Source organism: Vicia villosa, linkage group LG6 (genome assembly GCF_029867415.1).
Source record: "Vicia villosa cultivar HV-30 ecotype Madison, WI linkage group LG6, Vvil1.0, whole genome shotgun sequence".
Lineage (NCBI taxonomy): Eukaryota > Viridiplantae > Streptophyta > Magnoliopsida > Fabales > Fabaceae > Vicia > Vicia villosa.
Window position 1 is genome coordinate 128,803,184 of NC_081185.1, and position 22,032 is coordinate 128,825,215.

At 33.8% G+C, this 22,032-nt stretch overlaps 1 protein-coding gene and 1 long non-coding RNA gene across 2 annotated transcripts; one reads left to right on the forward strand and one right to left on the reverse strand.

The window, feature by feature from the left end:
* Positions 1-6,925: 6,925 nt before the first annotated feature.
* Positions 6,926-8,307, reverse strand: LOC131614645 (sugar carrier protein C-like). Its single transcript, XM_058886205.1, has 4 exons — positions 8,276-8,307; positions 7,829-7,991; positions 7,346-7,762; positions 6,926-7,006 (listed from the first exon to the last, which is right to left on the reverse strand). The coding sequence occupies exons 1-4, from the start codon at positions 8,305-8,307 to the stop codon at positions 6,926-6,928; spliced, it is 693 nt and encodes a 230-aa protein (XP_058742188.1).
* Positions 8,308-19,632: 11,325 nt separating this feature from the next.
* On the forward strand, positions 19,633-20,383 carry LOC131609971 (uncharacterized). The gene is made up of 2 exons (XR_009286382.1): positions 19,633-19,818; positions 20,127-20,383. It is a non-coding gene; the product is annotated as an uncharacterized LOC131609971 (long non-coding RNA).
* The last annotated feature ends 1,649 nt before the right edge of the window (positions 20,384-22,032 follow it).

The window sequence follows — 22,032 nt, forward strand, 5'->3', positions numbered from 1 at the left end:
TTATGTCAAGTTCCTTATTCCCAATGGATCTCTCATATCCTCAGCAGCTTGCTTTGCAAAAGTGTTCATCTCCCCTCACTGAGTTTCTTTCCTCAGCAGAGATTCATATGCATCCTCAGCAGGATCTGTTCTCATCTAGGATTTCCCCAGCAGAATGCGTCCTACACCAGCAAGTTGGTTACTCCTCACCAGAGTTATCTCCACGACTTGCTCTTATCTCTTCATCCCCAGTATGTCGAGAATTTCCTTCTCCAATGAAGTTGTCAGGGTATTCCCCAAGCAGTTAAGTGGGATGTTCTTATCTTCAAGCAAGATTTATTCCCCAAGCAGAGCTCGCATCTAGATTTGATCGTCTCCAGCAGATTTCTGATCCATCTTTGGCAGCTCGTAGTTTGTGACTTCTAGTCACTCATCTTGTCCTCCCCGCAGAGTTCCATGTGCTCTCTCCAGGACTTCTTCAGCAATTCAGTGCTCCTCCGTTGTCTCCCCAAGCAACGTTTGAATCATGCATCATTTGCATTGCATTCTCAAAAGCGTATAGCGTCTTCCTTCTCGGAAACGTTATTCCATACACATTCATACATACATCATGCATAAATCATATCATATTTGTTTCTTTCTACAGGAAAGTTATCCAGATTCAAATGCTCCCTAGAGAGCAATATTCGCCTAGTCATTACAGGCGCTTATCCTGATATTTCAAATCAGAAGAGGATTGTTCTACTTATTTTCTGGCACAGCTCAGATCAGTTCAAAGACATTCCTATTCCCGATGCCCCCAGATCGGTGGAAGATATTTGTTCCCATTCCTGATAAATCAGACTTTCAGTTGAAGGAACCGCCTCCGGATCTCCCAAGATCTTCCGAAGGAGCAAGCCCTCTGATACATCAGATCAGTTGGAAATATCTACTCCATGACGATTTAGTTCGTTCAGAAGAAGAAACTCGTTTGCCCAGTCCTGATACCTTACTATCAGTTGAGGACGTTTTCTTTACCCGGCGTACACAGTTCGGAAGAAACATCCGTTCCTATCCTAATATCCAGTTTCAGATTAGTTGAAGGAACCGCCTCCGGATCTCCCGTGATCTTACTAAGGAGCAAGCCACTGATATCATCAGATCAGATGGAGATGTTTGCCTGATCGACTTTGTCTTTCAGATGAAGATTGTCCTACTTATTTTCTGGCATCATGTCCATATCAGTTTAAAGGCATTCTTTCCCCGGCGTACACAGTTCGGAAGAGATATTGTTCCTATCCTGATTATCAGTTCAGTTGAAGGAACCGCCTCCGGATCCCCGTGGTCTTACGAAGGAGCTAGTCGCTAATTCCCAGATTAGTAGGAATATCTACCTGATGATTTAATTGCATCAGAAGAGATGTCTGCCCAGATTCCCAGATCAGAGATACCTATTACCCGTTGATGTCCAGATCAACCGGCGTATCTCCCTCGATTCCCAGATCGACTTAAGACATCTATCCCGATGCAAGTTCGGAGACATCTGCAACGTCTGATACCCAGATCAGTCGAGATGTTCCTTCTCTTGATGCCCAGATCATTTGAAGTGTTTTCCCCTGCCTGTGGGTGCCCGTTCCTCCTTTTTCACAAGTTGGAGCATATTTACTATCCAGATCAATTGAAGTTTTTTCTCCCTGCTCGCGGGGTGGTACATTCCTTCTTATTTCAAGATGGAATCTTCTATTGATCAAGAGTGCAAATTTTCGAGTTCATTTTGGTATTCAATCTCCTTCCACCTCAACGGTTCGAAACTTTCGTTTCTCGCTCGTCAGGTTCAAGAAGTTTGAATAGGGGCAGCTGTTGCACCCCAAAATTTGCCTTCTTTATTTGAGCTATAAGTTAATAATGACGTTTATTTCGTCATTCAAAAATGGAAGAAAAATAATAAAGAGTTTGCATGGGTTTAAGAGGTTAAAGTGTGAAAGAATGGTTTAAACGGTGAAAGTACGAGAAAATTCATAAATACTAGTTGAAAGGTGATACAAGCTAAGTTCCCGCGATGTCCCCACTATTTCGACGATATCTACAACTTTCGTGTTCGGCTTGGGAGCCAATTCTTTGAGGAAGGTTGTCAAATTTGCAAATTACTTGAGGTTTCATAGTGAAAAATAGTGCTGAATGTAGGGTTTTGCGCCTCGGAAAATTCATATCTCCTAATCCGCTCGCCGGATTCGCTTGAAAATTTAACTGAAGCTCCATGGCATCATTACCAAGATTTCATATGTTCGGACCGAAGGCCGAATATGCATAGAAAATTCCCAGAATTTTAAGGATCGTCGCGTTGTTTCGGTAAAAAGTGTGTTTTCGGGTATGTCGCGCCAAGTTCGAAAATTTATAACTTCTTCGATTTTTATCGTATGAAGTCCATTCCGGCGGCATTCTCTCATAAATTTCGTTAGCTTCGATTCTTCGTCACACATGCCTGTTCAGATTTTGAGCCGAAGATGGGGTTTTATCGAGTTCTTTGAGCGGTACGCACAAAATTTCGTATAGTCGCGCCAGATGAATCGACGTTTCTCGTCATTCAAACAGGCGTATTTTCTTCATCGCTTATCGGATTGAGGTGATTCTCGCGGCGACGGGTCACAAATTTGGTCATCTTCGTAATGGCATTGGTTTTGTTCAGGAATTCAGAGCCAAACCGAGTTTCCTTAAAAGCAAGCCAAAATGAGACGCACCGAGGGCAATTTGGACATTTCGCGTTGACAATATATAAACATTTTGCTCTTCACAAATCAAGAGAGGACTCTCATAATTTCAATTCACCAATTCTTCACAAACACATTCTCTCAATTCTCTATCAATTCTTATAGATCAAAACCACATATCACATAAAACTTTCATCAAGATTCATCAATTTCCACCAAGATCAAGAACATGGATTGAAGAATCAAGATCGAAGTTCTAATCCTCTTCCTCTCTCCACATAGAGTGTCGCGCTTCTCTCTCTCCCTCACTCCGGATTTCGTTTTCGTGTTCGCGTCGCGTTCGTGTCGTGTTCGCGTCCGTATCGTGTCCGTGTTCGCGCTTCGGTTAGATCTTCATTCGGTAAGCTTTCGGATCTTGAATTAAGTGCTTAATTGTTGATTATTATGTGAATTCGGATCTAGATCTACTTTTCGTTCTTGATTAATTGATGATTGAGGATGATTGATCGGTGAATTTGCGTATTTTTGCTCGAATTGATCGTGTTCATGTGAATTGTGGCTAGATATAATGTTTGATGCATATAATTGATATCCGTTGATGATGAATTGTGTTACTCGTGGTTGAATCCGTTGATTTGTTAGTGATTTTGTGTGTATAAGTGTTGTTGATAATTTGTGTTGCTTGCGGTGTACTCAATGTATTCGTATAAATGCATGTGCCATATTCTCGATTGATATTTGCTTTGTTTGACGCGTCGCACTTGGCATAATTGTTGACATGTAGATCATTTGATGCGTGGCTGCATGTATACTATGATATTTGATGTTCGTTTGCGTTTACTTTTGAGTTGGTGCGTTTTTGGATTGAGTGCGAATGGCTCCAAGGCTTTAAAAATGCATAAAATTCTGTTTTTCTAGGCCAGGAACCGGGTTGTCCCAGGCGAGAACCGGTTCCCACTCAATCCAAAAATGTTGGCTCTCTGGTTTTTTGTACCAGGAACCGGGTTGTCCCTAGGTGGGAACCGGTTCCTGCGTTGTTTTTACCTCTGTGATTTTGTACCAGGAACCGGGTTGTCCCTAGGTGGGAACCGGTTCCCAGCTTGCTAATTTGGCCTTTCTCTGTGTTTTTGTACCAGGAACCGGGTTGTCCCTAGGTGGGAACCGGTTCCCAGTTTCTGCCTCTAGTTCTTTGTATGGGGAACCGGGTTGTCCCTAGGTGGGAACCGGTTCCTGAGTGTAATTTTTGTGTTTTTCTTTGCTAACTTCAATCTTGCATAACTTTTTGCTCGTAACTCCGATTTGCTCGTTCTTTATATCGTCGGAAAGCTTATGATATGTATTATCTAGCTAGATACTTTGTTTTCATTAGTTTCTAGACCTTTCACGTTTGATTTCTCTTTGATGTTTCATTGTCCATTTCATGTTTACATTACTTGCCCGTTTCTTTTGGTTTATAGCAATAACGCAATTCCGATTGCGATGTTTGTTATCTCTAACTTGTGTGCTAGTATGCAAGGCTTTTGGAAGGTCACCGATTGATACTCATTGCTTGAGTGTTCCGCTTCACTTGCGGAATACGATTATATCTCATTGACTCGTATCGTGCTCTCGACATGGAGACACGATCTTATCGCTTTATATCTGCTTGTTTGGTTTGCTTGTTCCTCTTGCAGGTGTATTGTGATTATGCTCGACATGCGAGTCGACATTTGTGCGCCTTATGGCTAATCGGTGTGCTGACCATTTGCTTTTGCTTTGCTAGCTCGCTTGCGGGATTCTAGTTTCTTCGCTTTGCTTCGCTTTAGTTTACGGATCATCATCCCTTTGGTATTGATCCCGTTTCATTTTATTTCTCTCGCACTTATCGCTTTCTCGCATCATCCTTTAACATGAGAAGTAGGACTTAGACATGCATCTGGCCAAGTCCTCGAAAGAGGCTCTGTTTTTGTTGGTGTGTTTACATTTGTGCTTTGCGGCAGGGAGTCACGGTGTAATAAGTCCTATATGGCACTCCGTTAAGTCCTCATGGAAGGCATGCGGAAAGGGTTAGCAATCAACCCCCGCCTAGTCTCATCGAGTCTGTTCAGTATGCGCACGCTACGTGTTGCTCGCTTCTGAACCTGCACAAGATCTTGTTATCGAGTATGTCAGGAAAAGGGTTCATGTAGCCGAACCCCCGCCTTTCCTATAGCTCGCGTTGCTCGACGTTGATGCTCGGTGTACGCATGCACCGTTTTCCTTTACGATCCGTGACGGCTTGGTTGCTGAGAGGAGTCCGCCCTCTTGTCTATGGCCCGATCATTTTCGCGAGGTCTAATGCTTGGTTGACTTGGGTTGAGCTGCTCCCCTTGGCTATGGCGGGACCGCTTTTCTACCATTCGGTCAGTACCGTTGGTTTGTTTGTTTTACGAGTGGATGCTCGTTTGTGTGCTCATTGTTTGCTTCCCTTTTCCCTCGTAGGTTGATAGCTTAGCTTAGACTTGTACCCTTTGTATGCTAACATTAGGTAGCAAGCTTTCCCCCTTAGCTTAGGCTTTCCTCATGCATCTTTTAAAACACAAACCACACTCTTTGATTTTCTTTTCTTAAGAGCTTGTTATTTCCGCTCCATTCCCAAGCATAAGTCTCCAAAGGTCGAGCAGCGGAGTGTGAATGTAACTCGTTCACCTAAAAAACACAAAACAAACAAAAATTAGTTAGCCGAGCTACGGTAGCTTTGATTCTGCAAAACAGATACGTAGGCAGCGGGGTAGGGCCCGTGCGAGCACAATCCTTTCTTTTCCCTACATTCTGCATTCATTTTAGTCCAAATTAGCATAGATTTGTTACACACCCATAGTTTTAGACACAGGCGTGGATACCATCGAGTACGATGGGCGCGAGGGGTGCTAATACCTTCCCCTCGCGTAACCGACTCCCTTACCCTTTTTCTCTGGTCGTGAGACCGTTGTTTTGTTTTGTGGTTTGCTGGCATTCCCTTCCTTTTTAGGATAAATATGTTAGTGGCGACTCTGTTAATTTTCGCGGTAGCGACATACAGCAGCCACACAAAGGCTTTAAGGATTCCAAAAAAAACATATACCTTCACAAACCGATCTAAGAGATGAGCAGCACTTTGTACATTTGCATCAGAGTCTGCAGAAAGCTTGCATAATGCATCAAAGATCTGGTTGAAGAATACAATAAACTCCCCTCTCACAACCTGTCAAAAATTAAAATATGTCATTACACATAAGTAGATGATTGGATCGAATCTGAATATATCCAAACAGTTGAATTCTTACCTTAACTATGTTATATAGTGCTTCACAAGCATAATAACAAACTCTGCTATCTTGTTCAGAGAAAGAATTCAGCACAGGAGGCACAATTTGCTGTCATAAAGAAAGCTTTCAAACCAGGGACCCTCTGCCTCAAGAATATTCTGAGCCAAAACGAATAAGATAAATGCTGAAATGTGAAATCTCTCCACCGAATCTGCTTTCCACCATAAGAAATAGAAGAAAATAAAAAAATTAAATTACGAGACAAAATGAGAAAAAATAAAAACATATGTTATATTAGAAAAGTAGAGAGGATGAAGTGTTATTAATCTAGAAACGAGAACGAGATAATTCTGTTATGAAAATTTTATAAATTGATATAAAATGATTCTACTATTACAAGAAATAGCCTACTGCTGTTTATAAGGACGAGTAACTGCTCAGTTAGTTACAACTATGCTGACTCAGCATAGAGTTTGTTACAATTGCAATATAATCTGTTTTTTCTCAACATAAACAAAAGAATTACAGATATAACTGATAAAATCACATGGAATTAGAGAAACCAAGGAATGGACATATGAAGCATCTTTTGTTAATCAGTTGGAGCCCCCACTTAAATGAAAACTCATAATTATTAAATATGCAGCCATTTGTTTGTACTTCAATTCACCATTCTTAACTTAAGTTGAAATTAGTTTATGTTTTTATAACTTCAAAAACACCTATAGAAAATGAAAAAGCCTTGTTTTTTTTTCTAAATGAAATAGCAAGTAATTACTTTAACAAAACAAACTCCCCTAAAATTCAATCCAATTAAAACCAAGTCAACCAATGAACAAGAAAAAAAGTGGCTTCTAATATGAAGACAAAAGCACAAAACATAGAAGACTTGTCAAGAATCATTTTTGGTACATAATGCCAAAGCACAGTGACCACCCCCTGTTTACAATTACTCTAGATTAACAGTATGAAAGATCATGAGATACCTCTAAATTAACAAGCAGCAGTATGTATAGAGTCTTGTCCAGGAGCAATCCAACGACGCGGTTCAAATGCGGAGTCTCGAATATATCCCTGTCAGAAGACATGACAAAATAATAAGCATTGAGGTGAATCATTGGTTAGAAAAATAACATTCTGGCACCGACAGATAAATATCCTTCATGTTTCTTAGGATATTTAAGACTAACCAAAATCCTTCTGACACCTATTTTCATACACAAAAACTAACCATTGAAATAGACATATTTTGTTGTTATGAAAGTGACTGAGGATGAGGGATGATCTGAAATGAAGAGTCTCTCTATATCTTAAAAAACTATTATTTGGTTTAGAAAGAACACAACTTGATGAAATGAGAATAAGACACAAATACTTGAAATAAAAAAACAAGAATGCTCAATTATAGCATACGAATTCGGTTTTGTCAAAAAACCTTGTCGGAAGCTTGTGTCTCTCAAACAATGATCTCCAAGGGTGTTTCACTTTATCCGAGGCTTCACTAGCAGTAATAATTTCTTTAAACTCTGCATCAACATCATTAGTGCCGCGAATTTTCACAAGCTCCTTTCTTGCAGCTTCGTGATGACCACGTGCAACAAGTGAGTTTGGGGAATCAGGAAGACAAAATGAGCCTACAACAAAAATCGTCGCAGGTACAACACCTAGCCCCAAGCTTAATCGCCATCCTTCACCATTCAGTAACTTTGAAAAGTAGTAGTTGCAGAGATTTGCTGAAAATATACCAATAGTAATTGACAATTGGAAACACATGTTTAGACCTCCACTGTATTTATAAGGTGCCATTTCTGAGACATAGATTGGAACAGACTGCAAATATATAAAAACAACGTAACAGTTGATTAGGAGAAGAATATAATCATATCAACACACAACCAATTCTTTCTCCCTAAGTTGACCCAAAGTTGCAAGCAATCCTTTATCCCTTTCAACCACATCACAGTTTATGAGTGCCAATTCTTCAAGACCATTACTCACTGCCATACCAAGAGCCTTAAGCCCTTCACCAGTTACAAGACAACAACTTTGATGCCTAAGACTAAAATCATTTCAACAAACACCTTGTTTACAAAAATCACATAAGTTTATATTCAACCTAACTTAAAATCATCTAATTTAAGAAATGAATAGGAACAAATTTACCACATCAGAAAAACAGGAACGAAACCCTAGCTATGGAAACTGAAACTCTTGTAACATTCATGATTTCAATTGATTTTTAGCTTAAGCCATAACTTGATAGCACTGGTATTTCTTATTAAAGTGTGAAGATGCGGTGATGGGACTCCCAGGAACGAAATGTATATAATGTCAAGAGAATACCTGAGTTGAAGTGTGAAGATGAAGAAGACCATGACGCTAGGCTCCGGCGAGATTGCGGCAACAGAACACCGGCGAATATGCGGTGATGGCAACAGAACACGGTTGAACACAAGAGAAGAACACCAGGAACGAAGTGATTTTTAGGTGTTTGAAGTTGAGTAGCTACAACGTTAGAGTGAGTGAGTGGTGGTTTCTTAGGTTTTTGAAATTAAGATTAAAATTAAAAATAAATATTAACTAAAATCTGCATACCATTTATTTATTTTATTAAAAATTAAGATTAAAATTAAAAATAAATATTAACTAAAATACATTATAAAAATAATTAATAACATAAAAAAAATTAAGATAAAAAAGTAAAATTAAACTAAATAAAAAACCATTTATTTAATTTAATAAAAATTAAGATTAAAATTAAAAATAAAAATTAACTAATACACATTATAAAAATAATTAATAACATATCAAAAATTAAGATAAAAAACTAAAATTAAACTAAATAAAAAACCACCATAAATAAAATTAATAAAATAGAAAAAATAATGATTAATTTTTTTAAATATTGAAATGTGTCAAATCTGCAGGTAATATCGCAGAAAACTTTCCTGCGGAATTACCTGCGGATTTTGTATTACAGTTTGGTTTTAATAAAAGTTAATATGTCCTGCGAAATTACCTGCGAAATTTATGTTAGTGATAAATATTTGGTTTAAAATATACGTTCCGCAGTAAAATCCGCAGGACTTCCTGCGGAATTTGCTGTCAAACCTGAATCCGTAGAAAATTTATTTATTTTAATAAAGTCTCAGGAAAATCCGCAGGTATACCTGCGGAATATTTTCCGCAGGAAATTCCGCAGGTAATACGTGTATTTCTAGTAGTGAATAATAGAATCAAAATTGAAATTCAATAATCATGGTCCGTTTGTTTCAGTCTTTGTTAATGATTTTTATAATGTATATATTTTTTTATTGAAAATATTTACAAATTTTTATCCATAAAAAGTTCAATCGAAAATTTTGTTTAAATAGTCATTCTAAAAATAGATATTTTATCATATCATTGAAACTTTTTTTTGAAATTAAATTTTTTAAAAATCACTTATTTTTAAAACTATTTAAAATAGTGTTTTCGACTACGTTTTGATTTTTAATAACACGTGTTTATGATGTCAAAATTAGTCTTTCAATTTAAAAAAAAAATTAAAAAAAAAACCTTTATATTTTTAAATAATATAGATTATGATTTAGTTCATCTCTCTAAATATATTTTTAATCATATAGATTATGATTTTGTTTAAATAAAAATAATATTTGTATATGGAAGAAAATCTATTATTGATCTATATATTTTTATATAGAAAAAATAATATTTATAATTCAAATATTTTTTATTCAAAAATGGTATATGAGAAAAAATCTATTATTGATCTAAATTTTTTTAATATACGAAAATTTACAATTGATCCAAATATTTTTGTAAATGATACCTAAATAAAAATAATGTTTGTATACAGATAAAATATTATTTATCTTTATATTTTTATATACAAAAAATGGTATTTATGATCCAAATTTTTTTATTCCAAAATGGTATACGAGAAAAAAATATTATTGATCTAAATATTTTTATATACAAAAATTTACTATTGATCCAAATATTTTTGCAAATGATACCTAAACAAAAATAATATGAGAAAATGGGTGATGCATTGACAGTATAAAATAATTTTACACTGTCAACCAATCACAACCATGTATTCAATTGAATCACTCTTTTATTTTTATAAAAATTATGACATGAGAGATTGATGGTTTTTTATTGGATGACAATGTAAAACTATTTTACACTAGCAGTGCATATCCATTAAACCCAAATAATATTTGTATATGGGAAAAATCTAGTATTTATCTATATATTTTTATATACGAAAAATGATATTTATGATTCAAATATTTTTTATTCAAAAATGGTATACGAGAAAAAATCTATTATTGATCTAAATATTTTTATATACGAAAATTACTATTGATCAAAATAGTTTTGTAATTGATACCTAAACAAAATGATATTTGTATACGGGAAAAAATCTATTATTGTTCTATATTTTTATATACGAAAATGGTATTTATGATCCAAATATTTTTGATTAAAAAATGGTATAAGATAAAAAAATTATTATTGATTTAAATATTTTTATATAAGAAAATTTACTATTGATCCAAATATTTTTGTAAATGATACCTAAACAAAAATAATATTTATATACCGGAAAAAGTTATTATTGATCTAAATAATTTTACATACGAGAAATGCTATTTATAATCAAATATTTTTCATCAAAAAAATGGTATACGAAAAAAATTATTATTGATCTAGATACTTTTGTATACGAATTTTTTTATTATTGATCTAAATATTTTTTTTTCTTTTTCAACCTTTTATTTAAAATAAATATATCATGTAAACAAATGCGCATAACAGACCAGATCCCGTGCGTATGCACGGTACGTGCAGGTTTGTTACTAGTTGAATTAATGAACTTTTGTCATCAGAAGGAAAAAAATCACATGCCGGAGAAAAGGTCGTGAAATTGAGTAGGGTGTAAAAAAGTGATAGAGAGAAAAACATTGGGAAAAAATAACAAACATATAGAGGGAAAAAGAAAAATAAAATAATAAGACAAGATATTAACGTGGAAATTCCAAAATCAGAGAAAAACTTATGGTCGTTGTCGAATGGCAACTAGAGAATAACTCTTTGAAAATTGTTACAACGCATAATATACCCTCAACTATCTTAGGTCCTAGTTAACCCATACTGTCAAAAATAAATATTTAACTACATCTCACAACACTCTAATACAAAAAGATAAGAGAACAAAGAAAACCAAATACAAACTTAAAGTGCTTTTGACTAGTGCGTCTTTTAAAGAAAAACTTTTATATATATATATATATATATATATATATATATATATATATATATATATATATATATATATATATATATATATATATATATATATATATATATATATATATATATATATATATCCTTAAATTCTCTCTTGTTAGACGACGAGATCTTATCTAGAGGATGGTGAATAGATCCCCTATTTTAAAATTACAAGTTTGATTTTTTAAAAGAGTTTATACTTTGCCTAGCGGAAGTTTCGCGTTTAGATCGAAAGTCGTCTAAACCAAACAATTTATTGGAACTCAGATACACACAACTGTATATGGTATGACAATGTGACCATTAATATTAACAATTGAATTCTCAAATTAACAGCTCAAGTAGTCACAAGCCAATCAATTTCCAACCAATTAAACACAAAAACATTAAAGTGTCAAATTATCAAACACTTGGTTTTTTCTTCTTATAAGCCTCTCTCATACTTTAGTTATGTGTGGAATCCAATCATATGAAAGAAATGAAGTAATGTGATTAGTTTTTAGCATTTCCGTCAAGAAAAAAAAAATACTTTTGTTTCTTTGTGATGTACATGTGGATAATATAAATAAAAAAGACTTTGCGACAAATCTGTCGAATGCAACTAATTCTATTCAATTTTGTTCGTCTAGGTCGAACATATAACACCCTAAAATCTTAAAACTCTTTATTTATAAAAGATAAATAATTATTTGCTCAAAAACAGGTGTTACACATGCTCAACAAACAATATTTTTTTCAAATAAAACATAAAATAGCAATGAAATTCAACTTCAAAACATGCTTTATAATAATATCTCAATAAAATCAAATATTTGATTTATTAAATAATCCAACAATAACTCAAAAACATCTATTAAAATATCCTAAACTCAGTGTTTCAGACCAGAGTACTAACAAAAACTAAATAACGTGGAAACCAGCAAAATAATAGAAGAGGCCTAAAAGCCTCCCTCCAGCTCAACACCAGCTACTCCTCTACCTGATTATTTGTACTACACAAGAGTACATAACACCACAAAATAATAAACATGTGTGAGAATAACTTTACAGAAGTTAACAGTGCATTAAACAGCAAAAATAGTTTATAATAACATCAAATAGAATTCTCACGCAATAATTCACAACAACAACTACAACAATCACAATGTAAAAGTATAATGCAATATACTTTTCCTCCAAAATGCACATGGTACCAAAGTTTTGGATGTCAAATGCATGATATTGAATTATCCACAACTCTCGTTCCTCTCTGGAGCAGTATTCTCTCTGAACATGAGACCATCATTGGTTCACTCTATATCATGACATTGTCGGACTGAAGTTCTACCTATCTCCAATATACATGAATGCATAAATCATAACAATAATATTCAATATCTCATACTTAACAACAAATAACTTTCATATCTCGTACTCAACAAGGTTCTCTATGAACCCACAAATTTGCCAATGCAAGGCCAACACGGTAGTTCTCTATGAACAACTCAACTCCGCATATTATACAATTATAACTCAATACATAATCATATAATATTCCACAACTCTCATCAATAAAGCAAAATTATTAACGTTTTAGCTCAATAATACTCATCAACATAGTAAAACTCATCATTACTTGAGTAAAGCCACCAACAGGATAATAATAAAATTCTACAACTTTTATAGGTTTAATAGGGTCAAGTCAAAAAATGTCAGAGTTCATAGGTGAAGTGTAAAACAACTCAAACATAACTCTAAACACCTTGAACATAACTTAGACAACTCTATAACAACTATAACAACTCAAATGTAATAAATATGACTCTTAAACTTATTTAAAGGCAACGAAAGGTCACCAAACTCAAAATTATTCAATTATATCTCAATTAGCCCTAAAGATCATCAACTGGGTAAAAATAAAAATTACGCACAAGCCACTATGATGTCAAATTACTCAAATCTTCACTCAAACAACTTAATAATATTCTTATAAGTTATTTGTCTTCTCAATTTTAACTCTTTTTTGCGTATCAACCTTAGATAAATAAAATCTAAATCTTAATTAGCTATATAATATCATAAGCCTACAATTTTATTCAAAATATATCAAACTCATCTCTTTAAATCAACTCTAAAACATATCAATTAACTCAAATAAAGTTATTTATAAACATATTTAATTCCTTAAATTGCTAAAGGGTTTCCCAAAACTCTGGACTTAACTCTAAAATTGTCTCACTTCAAGATAGCACATAAAATTATGAAACTCTCCATTTAAAATATCTTTAAACCCTCTTTAAAATGCAACTGACGACACCTCAAACAGACTCACGAAACTCAACTTACACATGAAATAAGACGGTTAATCTCCTTTTATGTCTAGCTGCAATTTTTTTTTTTGCGTTTTTCTCTCTAATTTAATTAATTAATTAACAATATATTCCATAAATCACATATACCAATCAAATAAATAAAATTAATTAATATAAATTCAATTAAAATTAAATAACTAAATTTGGGGGTTTACAAAACACACCATAGTCGAACACCGAATTAAAACACTAAATCATTAGCTTCTAACACACCTTCTAATTCATGCTTTCAAGGCTTTTCATCCTGATGCTTCTCTTGAACTCATCAAACCCGACTTTCTTCAAAGGCTTAGTGAGTATGTATGCTAGTTGTAGTTTTGACTTGCAATACTCAAGTTCAAGCTTTCATTTATTTATTTGAACTCTAAGAAAATGATACCTCCTTTCTATGTGATAACTTCGACCATGACACATTGGATGTTATCTACAAACAACTTCATTTTCTTAGGTTACATGTAGCGGGGAAAATTTAGATCAAAGCCATTGATTGACTTGACTCGTTATTTTATTGAAAGTCGCCACCGTGTTTTATTGATTCCAAAAAAAAAGGGAAAAGAGCGAAATAAACCCAAGGAAATTTTTCAAACCAAAACTAATAAAAAGAAGAGATCTTAGGTACGGGTTTGACTATGCAAGGGAAAGGTATTAACACCCCATACATCTATGGTACTCCACAGGAACATTTTTGCAAATCTGTGTTAAAAAAACGAGAGAGCAAAAGAGATTTTGTTTGATTTTTAAAACTATTCTTGGCAAGACATAACATCTTGTGCCTACATACCTATCACGCGCTTTTTGGGTGTTACCACCTTTTTGCGGTACATTATAACTTTTAATTTATCCTAAACAAAGGAAGGGGGAAAATCTAAATAAACCCTGGGTATTTAGGTGTGTGCAGCACCAAGGAGAGATCTAAGGGCCCGGGAGGTTGGTTATACAGAGGGAAGGTATTATCGCCATAAGTATCCGTAGTACTCAACGGGAGCCCTTTACTGTTTATGTTTATGCTTTGGGTTTGCTATTTGGTTACTGGGAAAGTTTCTCCTTTGTGATTGGAGAGAGAATTGAAAGAAGACAGGGAAACTGGTTGTTTTTTGGTTGTTTGTTCGCTCGCAAAGATTTCTTGTGAATCTCATGCCTACATATCCCTAATGGAAGTCAGAGCTTTCTGTAGTTCGGGGAACTAATAGGGAAATGGATTGAATTTTCTGTCTTGTTCAAAGCCCAAGATTGAAGCTAAAATTGATCTCTATTTTAGAGAAAAGAGACAAGTCATCATCTTAATAGAGAGATATCTCATCTATTCCACCACAAACATTTTTTGAGGAAAAAAAGAGGTATTCTATTCAAAGTAAGAGAGGAACCTTACTTGGAATGTTCCAAGTATGCCAGTTGCATCTCTGTACGGGAAAGAAGTAATCATAAGGGAAGGACAACAAGTCTGGATTATTTAATCAACAAAGCATGCCACTTACATCACCTAAATGAGAAATGATTTATAATGTTTGTATTTTTTTAAATGTGGTGTAATAGAAGGAATATCTCTTCTGTAGAAATGAATCATGTCTCAGTTCTGTATAGAAGATATAAATTTTTCATTCTCTTGCAAAAGGCCCAAGATTGAGGGTTAAATGGATATTTGAGACTGACTCTGTTGGAGATGTATTCACTGGGGATTATTTTGACTGAAAGATTTGTATGTGTTTTGTAATAAGCCCAGAATTAAGGCTAACTCAGAGGGGATACTCTATCTAGTGGAGACTGGTGAATTTTTTCTGTTATGTACTAAGCCCATAATTGAGGCTGACTCACTAAGGAATGGACTTTGAATTATTTCTATCTTGTATGAAGCCAAAGACCGAGGCTTTCTTTGAAGGGATTATATGAGTATGGTTTATTTCTGTATGGTAAGAAGCCTAAGATTGAGGCTAACTCTTTTGGGGAGTGGAATACTTCTTGCTTAAAGCCCAAGATTAAGGTTGACTCTACTAGGGAAAGAGTTTTGACCGACTGTATTTTGAAAGACTGTATGATAGTTTGTTTTGGTGTCTTGTATAAATCCCAAAATTGAGGCTGACTCAATTGAGGAAAGATGGGTGACTGCGATTTTCCATATATCTTGGTCCCAAGGATTGATACAGTGAAAGGGTTTGAATACTTTAATGATTCTGATTGTGTATTTGAAGGATTTGATTCTCACATGAGTTTGGATAAAGGTGACTAAAGACATCTCCTATGCTTTTAAAAAGCCTGAGGGTCCTTGTATACAAGCTCAAGAGGAAGCTAAAGGGAACTGCTTATAAGAAGCTTGTGGGTCCTTGTATTGTGAGCCTAAGAGGAGGCTGATCGAGGGTCCTTGTTGTAGCATAAGAGAAATCTATGTTGGCTTGCCTAAATTGGCTCTAAGCAAAAGGGATAAGAGGTTTCACCGAGAATAATTCCTCTTCAGGTGGGTGTGCCCAATTGTTTGATCTAGGGGTTTAAAGATTTTTCACCGGGAATGATTCATCTTGTGGCAAGAATATATGTTGTCTTATTAGGAGAGGCTTCACCGGGAAGTAATCCTCAATCCTAGTCATAGTCCTATATATATATAATTTATCTTTCTCAGGTTTTTCTCTGAAGGGGATCTAAGCAGTATATATAAACACATTTTATATTTGCCAAGGTATTAAAGCAATAAATGAAACCATAAAAACTTACAGTTTGAAGAGGAGGCCCGAGAATGATGTGTGTATATGGCCTTATTAAACAGTTGAATGTTTTGATGAAAACAGTGAAGTGTTTTATTTTAAAGGAAAGGTGTTGGGTCTTATAACTCAAGGAGAGGCCCAAAATGTTTATTTAATGTATGGACAAAAAGGTGTTGGGTTTTATACTGTAATAGAGGCCCAAGAATCTGAGATGAGAAAGAAGGGATGAGATTTATACTCAAGGATGAGCCCGAAGATTTGAATTGAAAACAGTTAAAGTTTTAGTTGAAAAACAGTTGAAGGTTTTGAAAAAGAAGAATAGAAGTTTGAGGTTTATAGCTCAGAAGAGAGGCCCAAAGGTCTAAGAGTTGTTTCACCGGGAATAGTGCCCCTCATAGCATAAGAGTTTTGTTTTAAAAAACAGATGAAAATATTGACAGAAGGGAAGATTTAGGGCTTATAACTCAGAAGAGAGGCCCAAATGTCTAAGAGCAGTTTCACCAGGAATAATGTCCCTCTTAGTACCAGAGATTAAAAGAGGATGAGAAAGTTATACAGAAAGCAAGGTTTTAAAACAAACAAATATTTACAGAGGATGGGGCTTATACTCAGAGAGATGCCCAATTGTATTTGAAATTGAACTGTATATTTGAAAGTTGAAGATAAATAAAAAAAAGGGTTGCGTCTTACACTCTTTAAAAATCAAGGGGCCTAAATGATTTGAAAGTAGTTTTAAAACATGAAGAGTTGTGTTGACTGAAAACTCTGAGCGTTTGATCAATCGATACTAAGAAATAGTTTGACTTAAGGTGTTAAAGGCAATCAAATCAAGGTGAACATGGTATGTACATCAAACGTTGTTTAAAAAAAATAATGTTTAATCACATGGGGTTTAAAAATGATTAGATGAGAAAAGAAATCAAAACTATAATTTTTATAAGTATTAAAATACTTGAAAATATGACTTTTTCACCTAATTAAAAATATATCTAATAAATATTATTTATGTGATTTTTTTTAATATTCATATATATATATATATATATATATATATATATATATAATGAGGAGTGTGTAAAAAATCAATTGAAAATAATTAATTTTGATAGGTGAATTAATTAAGTGTAGTTGTAAAAGAAAATAGTTAAATATAGTGGTACAAAAAAGTTTTGGTCTTACAAGGGCTTGAACCCATGCCCTTGAAGTCCACAACACAAAACATTGCCAACTGAGCCACGTGCGTGGCTTGTTTACCAAATGACTTCATTTTATTATATTTTTAAACGTTTCAGAGATTCAAAAAATAGCGCCATGGTCGTCTTCAACCTCACGCTTCTTTCAAATATTTGAATTTCTATCTCCCTCAATTCTCAACCAAATTAAATGATCCAAACATGATTTTCACTCGATTTTTAACAAGGAATATGATGGTGACCTTTGATATCATTTATTTTAAGTGTATCTCAAGATTATTCGTATGAATAACTAAGAACCATAATTCTCAAAAATAAAATTAAACGATGATCATGATGAATACATGAATGCTAATTGATGGCTTTCTGATTCCCAGAGGTCATAAGTTTGCTAAGAAGTTTAATTTGAGGAGTAGAATCCTTTGAAATTCCGGTTTCTTTTTTGATTTTAGACTTGTGTTCTTCTTAGTGGGAGACATTGTTGAAGAAAGTTAAGTTAACTGAAGTTCTTAGAAGGAAAATATGGGTTTTGCTCTGAGAATGCTTAAGGGTTTCAAATTTGCAGAAGCGAAAGTAATGAAGTGGGGAAGATGAGGTATTTATAACAGGTTTGTGGCAGTTGGAAAGTTTCCTATCAAAGAGTTAGTGGGGAACGTGTTATCTCCCTATGGGGAAGAAAGAGAGGTTACTCTTTTCTTTTTCTTGGAAACTGATTGTTTTGATAGAAATGATGGGAACTGCTGCACGCACGTCTAAATGGATGTTTTGAAAAAAGGTGTAATCATTACTCATAACGTCACAGCAGTAAATGATTATAATAATAGGTTTAGCCTGTCGAAGTTCCATATGGTATTCAAAAATGAGCATTTCTCTGCGTAACAAAATACACATTTTTGATGGGCCAATTTGTTAACTGATAATTTCGACAGTAGTTGGGTCGAAGAGTAAGACAAAATATTCTTTGTGATTTGGGCTTCGATTGGATAAGATGATACAAAAGCCCAAGTTATCAGGATCGAATAGTCGTATCCGTTGACAGATTTAAAATTTGAAGTTATTTGGATAAAACGCGTCGAAGACTTGGCGCTCACAGGAAGAAAGAATTTGAAATTTGAAATCGATCAAACCCTTCGTTGAAGATGTGTGGATGTCTATTATTCAAAAGGATCATACAAATGACGAACGTGGCATGTTTTTGGATAAGGGCCGTTAGGGTTGAATTAGTATAAATAGGAGTTTTAATGTTAGGATTTGGGGTGTTCATTTTGTACAAATTACTCAAATACACAAAGTACCAGCGTTAGATAAAAGAGTTGCAGAGAACATACGTATAGAAAGGCCGTTATTTTTATTTCAAAGCCATTTACATTATCAGTACAAAGTCTTTTACACACTCTTTACATTTCCTTTATTTCCCAATTGAAACCTTTATTATTCAGGATCATTTACTTTATTTAATTGAATTACTTTACTTTATGTTCTTATCATTTATTGCTTTCAAGAAAAGCTTTAGTATTCATTAAGAAGTAATATTGTCGAAACATGAATTCTATTGTAACCTTAATCATAAACAAAAAACTATGACACATGTCCTAGGATCAATCTAGTCGATCTTGTAAGTTATCCAAATGTTTGATTTGGAAGACTAGTGTTTGCTTAGCAAAGATCACAATAAACAACACTATCATCGAATTGGGATTTATCAATCAACCATATCATATAATTTTTTTAAAAATAACAGTATGACTTGGCGCTAAATATGGTTGTGATTGGTTGATAGTGTAAAACTATTTTACATTATCAATGTATATCATATTTTCTCTTTATCTTTTTCCATATATAATTATATATTTTTCTCTAAAATAATAATATATTGAATTAAATTTCATTCATTGTCCATTTCTGTTAGATATTTTAAAAATATTATTTGGAACTTTAAATTGGTCTGGTGGTAAAGCAAGTCTATTTTATTATAAAGTGCCCCGTTGCATTGCTTGTGATAACTTATGAACGTTATAATATTATATTCGTTCATTATTAGATGCGGAATTAAATTAAAATGGTGTTTCTCTTCACCAAATGACATCATTTTCTCTATAAAATAGAGACACTTGAAAAACATAAAAGGACACGAAAATAGAAATATATACACCTATTTTTCCACCATTTCAATTACTTTAAAATCATCCTTTACTTTATTAATGTATGAGAAAAGTGTATGAAACATATTTTGTAACATATTATCAAAAGATACGTTTAGTGTGTTTGTGCAATTCACATTAAGAAATTCAAAGTATCCTGAAGGGAATTCGCCGTTAATCTCACTTGCATTCAATATACTATAATTGGTGAGAGTGTATTGCTCTTAAAGATTAATGTGAAATTCACACACTTTGAATTTTTCAAGTACAATCTTCATCAACACCTTTATTCAAGAACTGCCACATATTCACCACCAACAACAACAAATATCCAACATTTTTTTTGATCAATGGCAGATATACTAGATCAAACATATTGAATATTTAATATATTTCAAAATTAATTTTCTTATATCACTTATCTTTTCCATATCTAGTTAGTTATTTTTCTTTAAAATATTCAGAATGTTGAATTAAATTTCATTCTTTGCTCACTTTCTGATTTGTGTATGTAGTGAAGAAAGATATACCATGGTTTTGAATTGCGGTTGCGGTTGCGGTTGTGGGTGTTACGATTGCGGTTGCTGCGATGCACATTGCGGCCGTTGCGGCGTGAGTTTAAATTAGGAAATATTTGAAATACACCATTAAAAAACACTTAATGTTAATATTTTACATTACAAATCACATGTAAATTGAGTTTATGGGTTCTCAAGTGTTGAGTTATGATGAAAATATATGAATAAACATGAGTGAAGGTGTTTGATACGAATTTTAGTGTTGTTGGACGTATGATTATAAATCACACCGCAATTGCGGCTCGATGTGGAGGCTACCACATCAGTAATATTGCGGCCGCAATTGCGGTTGCAGACCGCAATTTAAAACCATGAGATATACAAAATATTTATCACTCAATGCTACAATTAGACACTCTCACCACAAAAAAAAAGTGAATGAAAATATGACTTAAAGAGAAAAAACTCAAGCTTTTCTCACTGTCATACCCCAAAATTTGCCCATCTCATTTCTCTTTTTCAAGCTCAAGACTCAAAGACACATTCTCCTAAACAATTGCTCAAGGAATTAGGGTTTTGACTTTCTTGAATAAAATCAATGAATCAAAATATCCAATGGATCTCATATGGATTATGATGTTTCAAACTATCTCCATGACAAAGTTCAGGTTTCAATTCCAAGGACTGATCACTCAATTGCTTAGAAAGTCAACAGTCGACTAGTTTGACCTAAAAGTCAACTGTGGTCAAAGTACAGTCAAAACTCCTGATTTTTTGTCAACGACCTTATTTTGAAGTATCATTCATCATTTGATCAAGGATTGATCATGATTCACCAAGAAAAGATCAGAAATCAATAGAACCAAAAGTTTCTAAATTAGGGTTTTCATAGGAAAAAGTCAACTGAACTTTGACAAGCCATAACTCTCACATGGAACATAAAAAATTTCCCATCCAAAACTCATTCTGAAGGAAATTGGATCCTCTACAATTTTGTCTCTCACAAGCCAAGTCCAAAAATGCTTCATTTGAAATATATGGATCAAAAGATTATAGGTCCTTTTTGAAAGTCAACCAAAATCAGTTTTTTGTCAAAGCCTATATCATCAAGATAAATTCTTCAAATGGAATAAAGCATACAAAGTGGCTTGTAGAGGACATCTTGAGGATTCCAAAAATTCCTAGAACTCCTCCATATTTTAAAAATTGAGGGAGATATGCCTTGTCAAAGTTGGGCAATTTCAAAGGAAAAAATGTGAAAGAAAAGGCTTCAAAATGGACTTTCTTGCAAAGAGACCCAATCTTTTTTGGCCCAATCTTGTTCCCCAAGTCATCTAAGATATCAAATCACATTGCCACGAATTTATGAGATTTATTCAATTTTATATGATTTTTTTATTCATTTAAAATTGAAATAATCAAGTAAAAATCAAATATTTGGTAAAGATATGATTTGGATCCAATAAAATCATCAATAATGTCTCAAAATTCAATCAAATTTCGTTCACATGATAATTGGAAGGAGATTGGATCAATTTGGCCATAATTAGAAACATTCATGAATCAAATTTTCTCAAATTTGCAAATCAATGATTAGATTAGATTTTCTCCAAATTAGTTGACCTAAACCCTTCCAATATATATACATAACATTCACAAGACCTGAAAAAGGAGTTTTTTTGCAGCTATTAGAACCCTAACCGAGCTTGCAAAAGTCAAGAATTTTCCAAAATCGGTTTCATAGTTGCAGGCCAATTCAAGGAATTTTGATCATTCATACACGTTCCCTGGACATCCTTGAAGGTGTACCAATCTTTGCAAAGTCCTGAATCATCACGAATAAGCTCCTATAAGCCACGGTTTGTCTAAATTTAAACTGAATCGATTACGTTTGTTCAAGCAT

What these genes read in the sequence shown, in the direction of transcription:
- LOC131614645 (XM_058886205.1), bottom strand. Translation starts at nt 8,307, where the DNA reads ATGGTCTTCTTCATCTTCACACTTCAACTCAG. An exon ending in ATCTTCACACTTCAACTCAG is followed by an intron (nt 7,992 to 8,275) that starts GTATTCTCTTGA and finishes AAATGATTTTAG; the next exon opens with TCTTAGGCATCAAAGTTGTT. An exon ending in AACTTAGGGAGAAAGAATTG is followed by an intron (nt 7,763 to 7,828) that starts GTTGTGTGTTGA and finishes ATATATTTGCAG; the next exon opens with TCTGTTCCAATCTATGTCTC.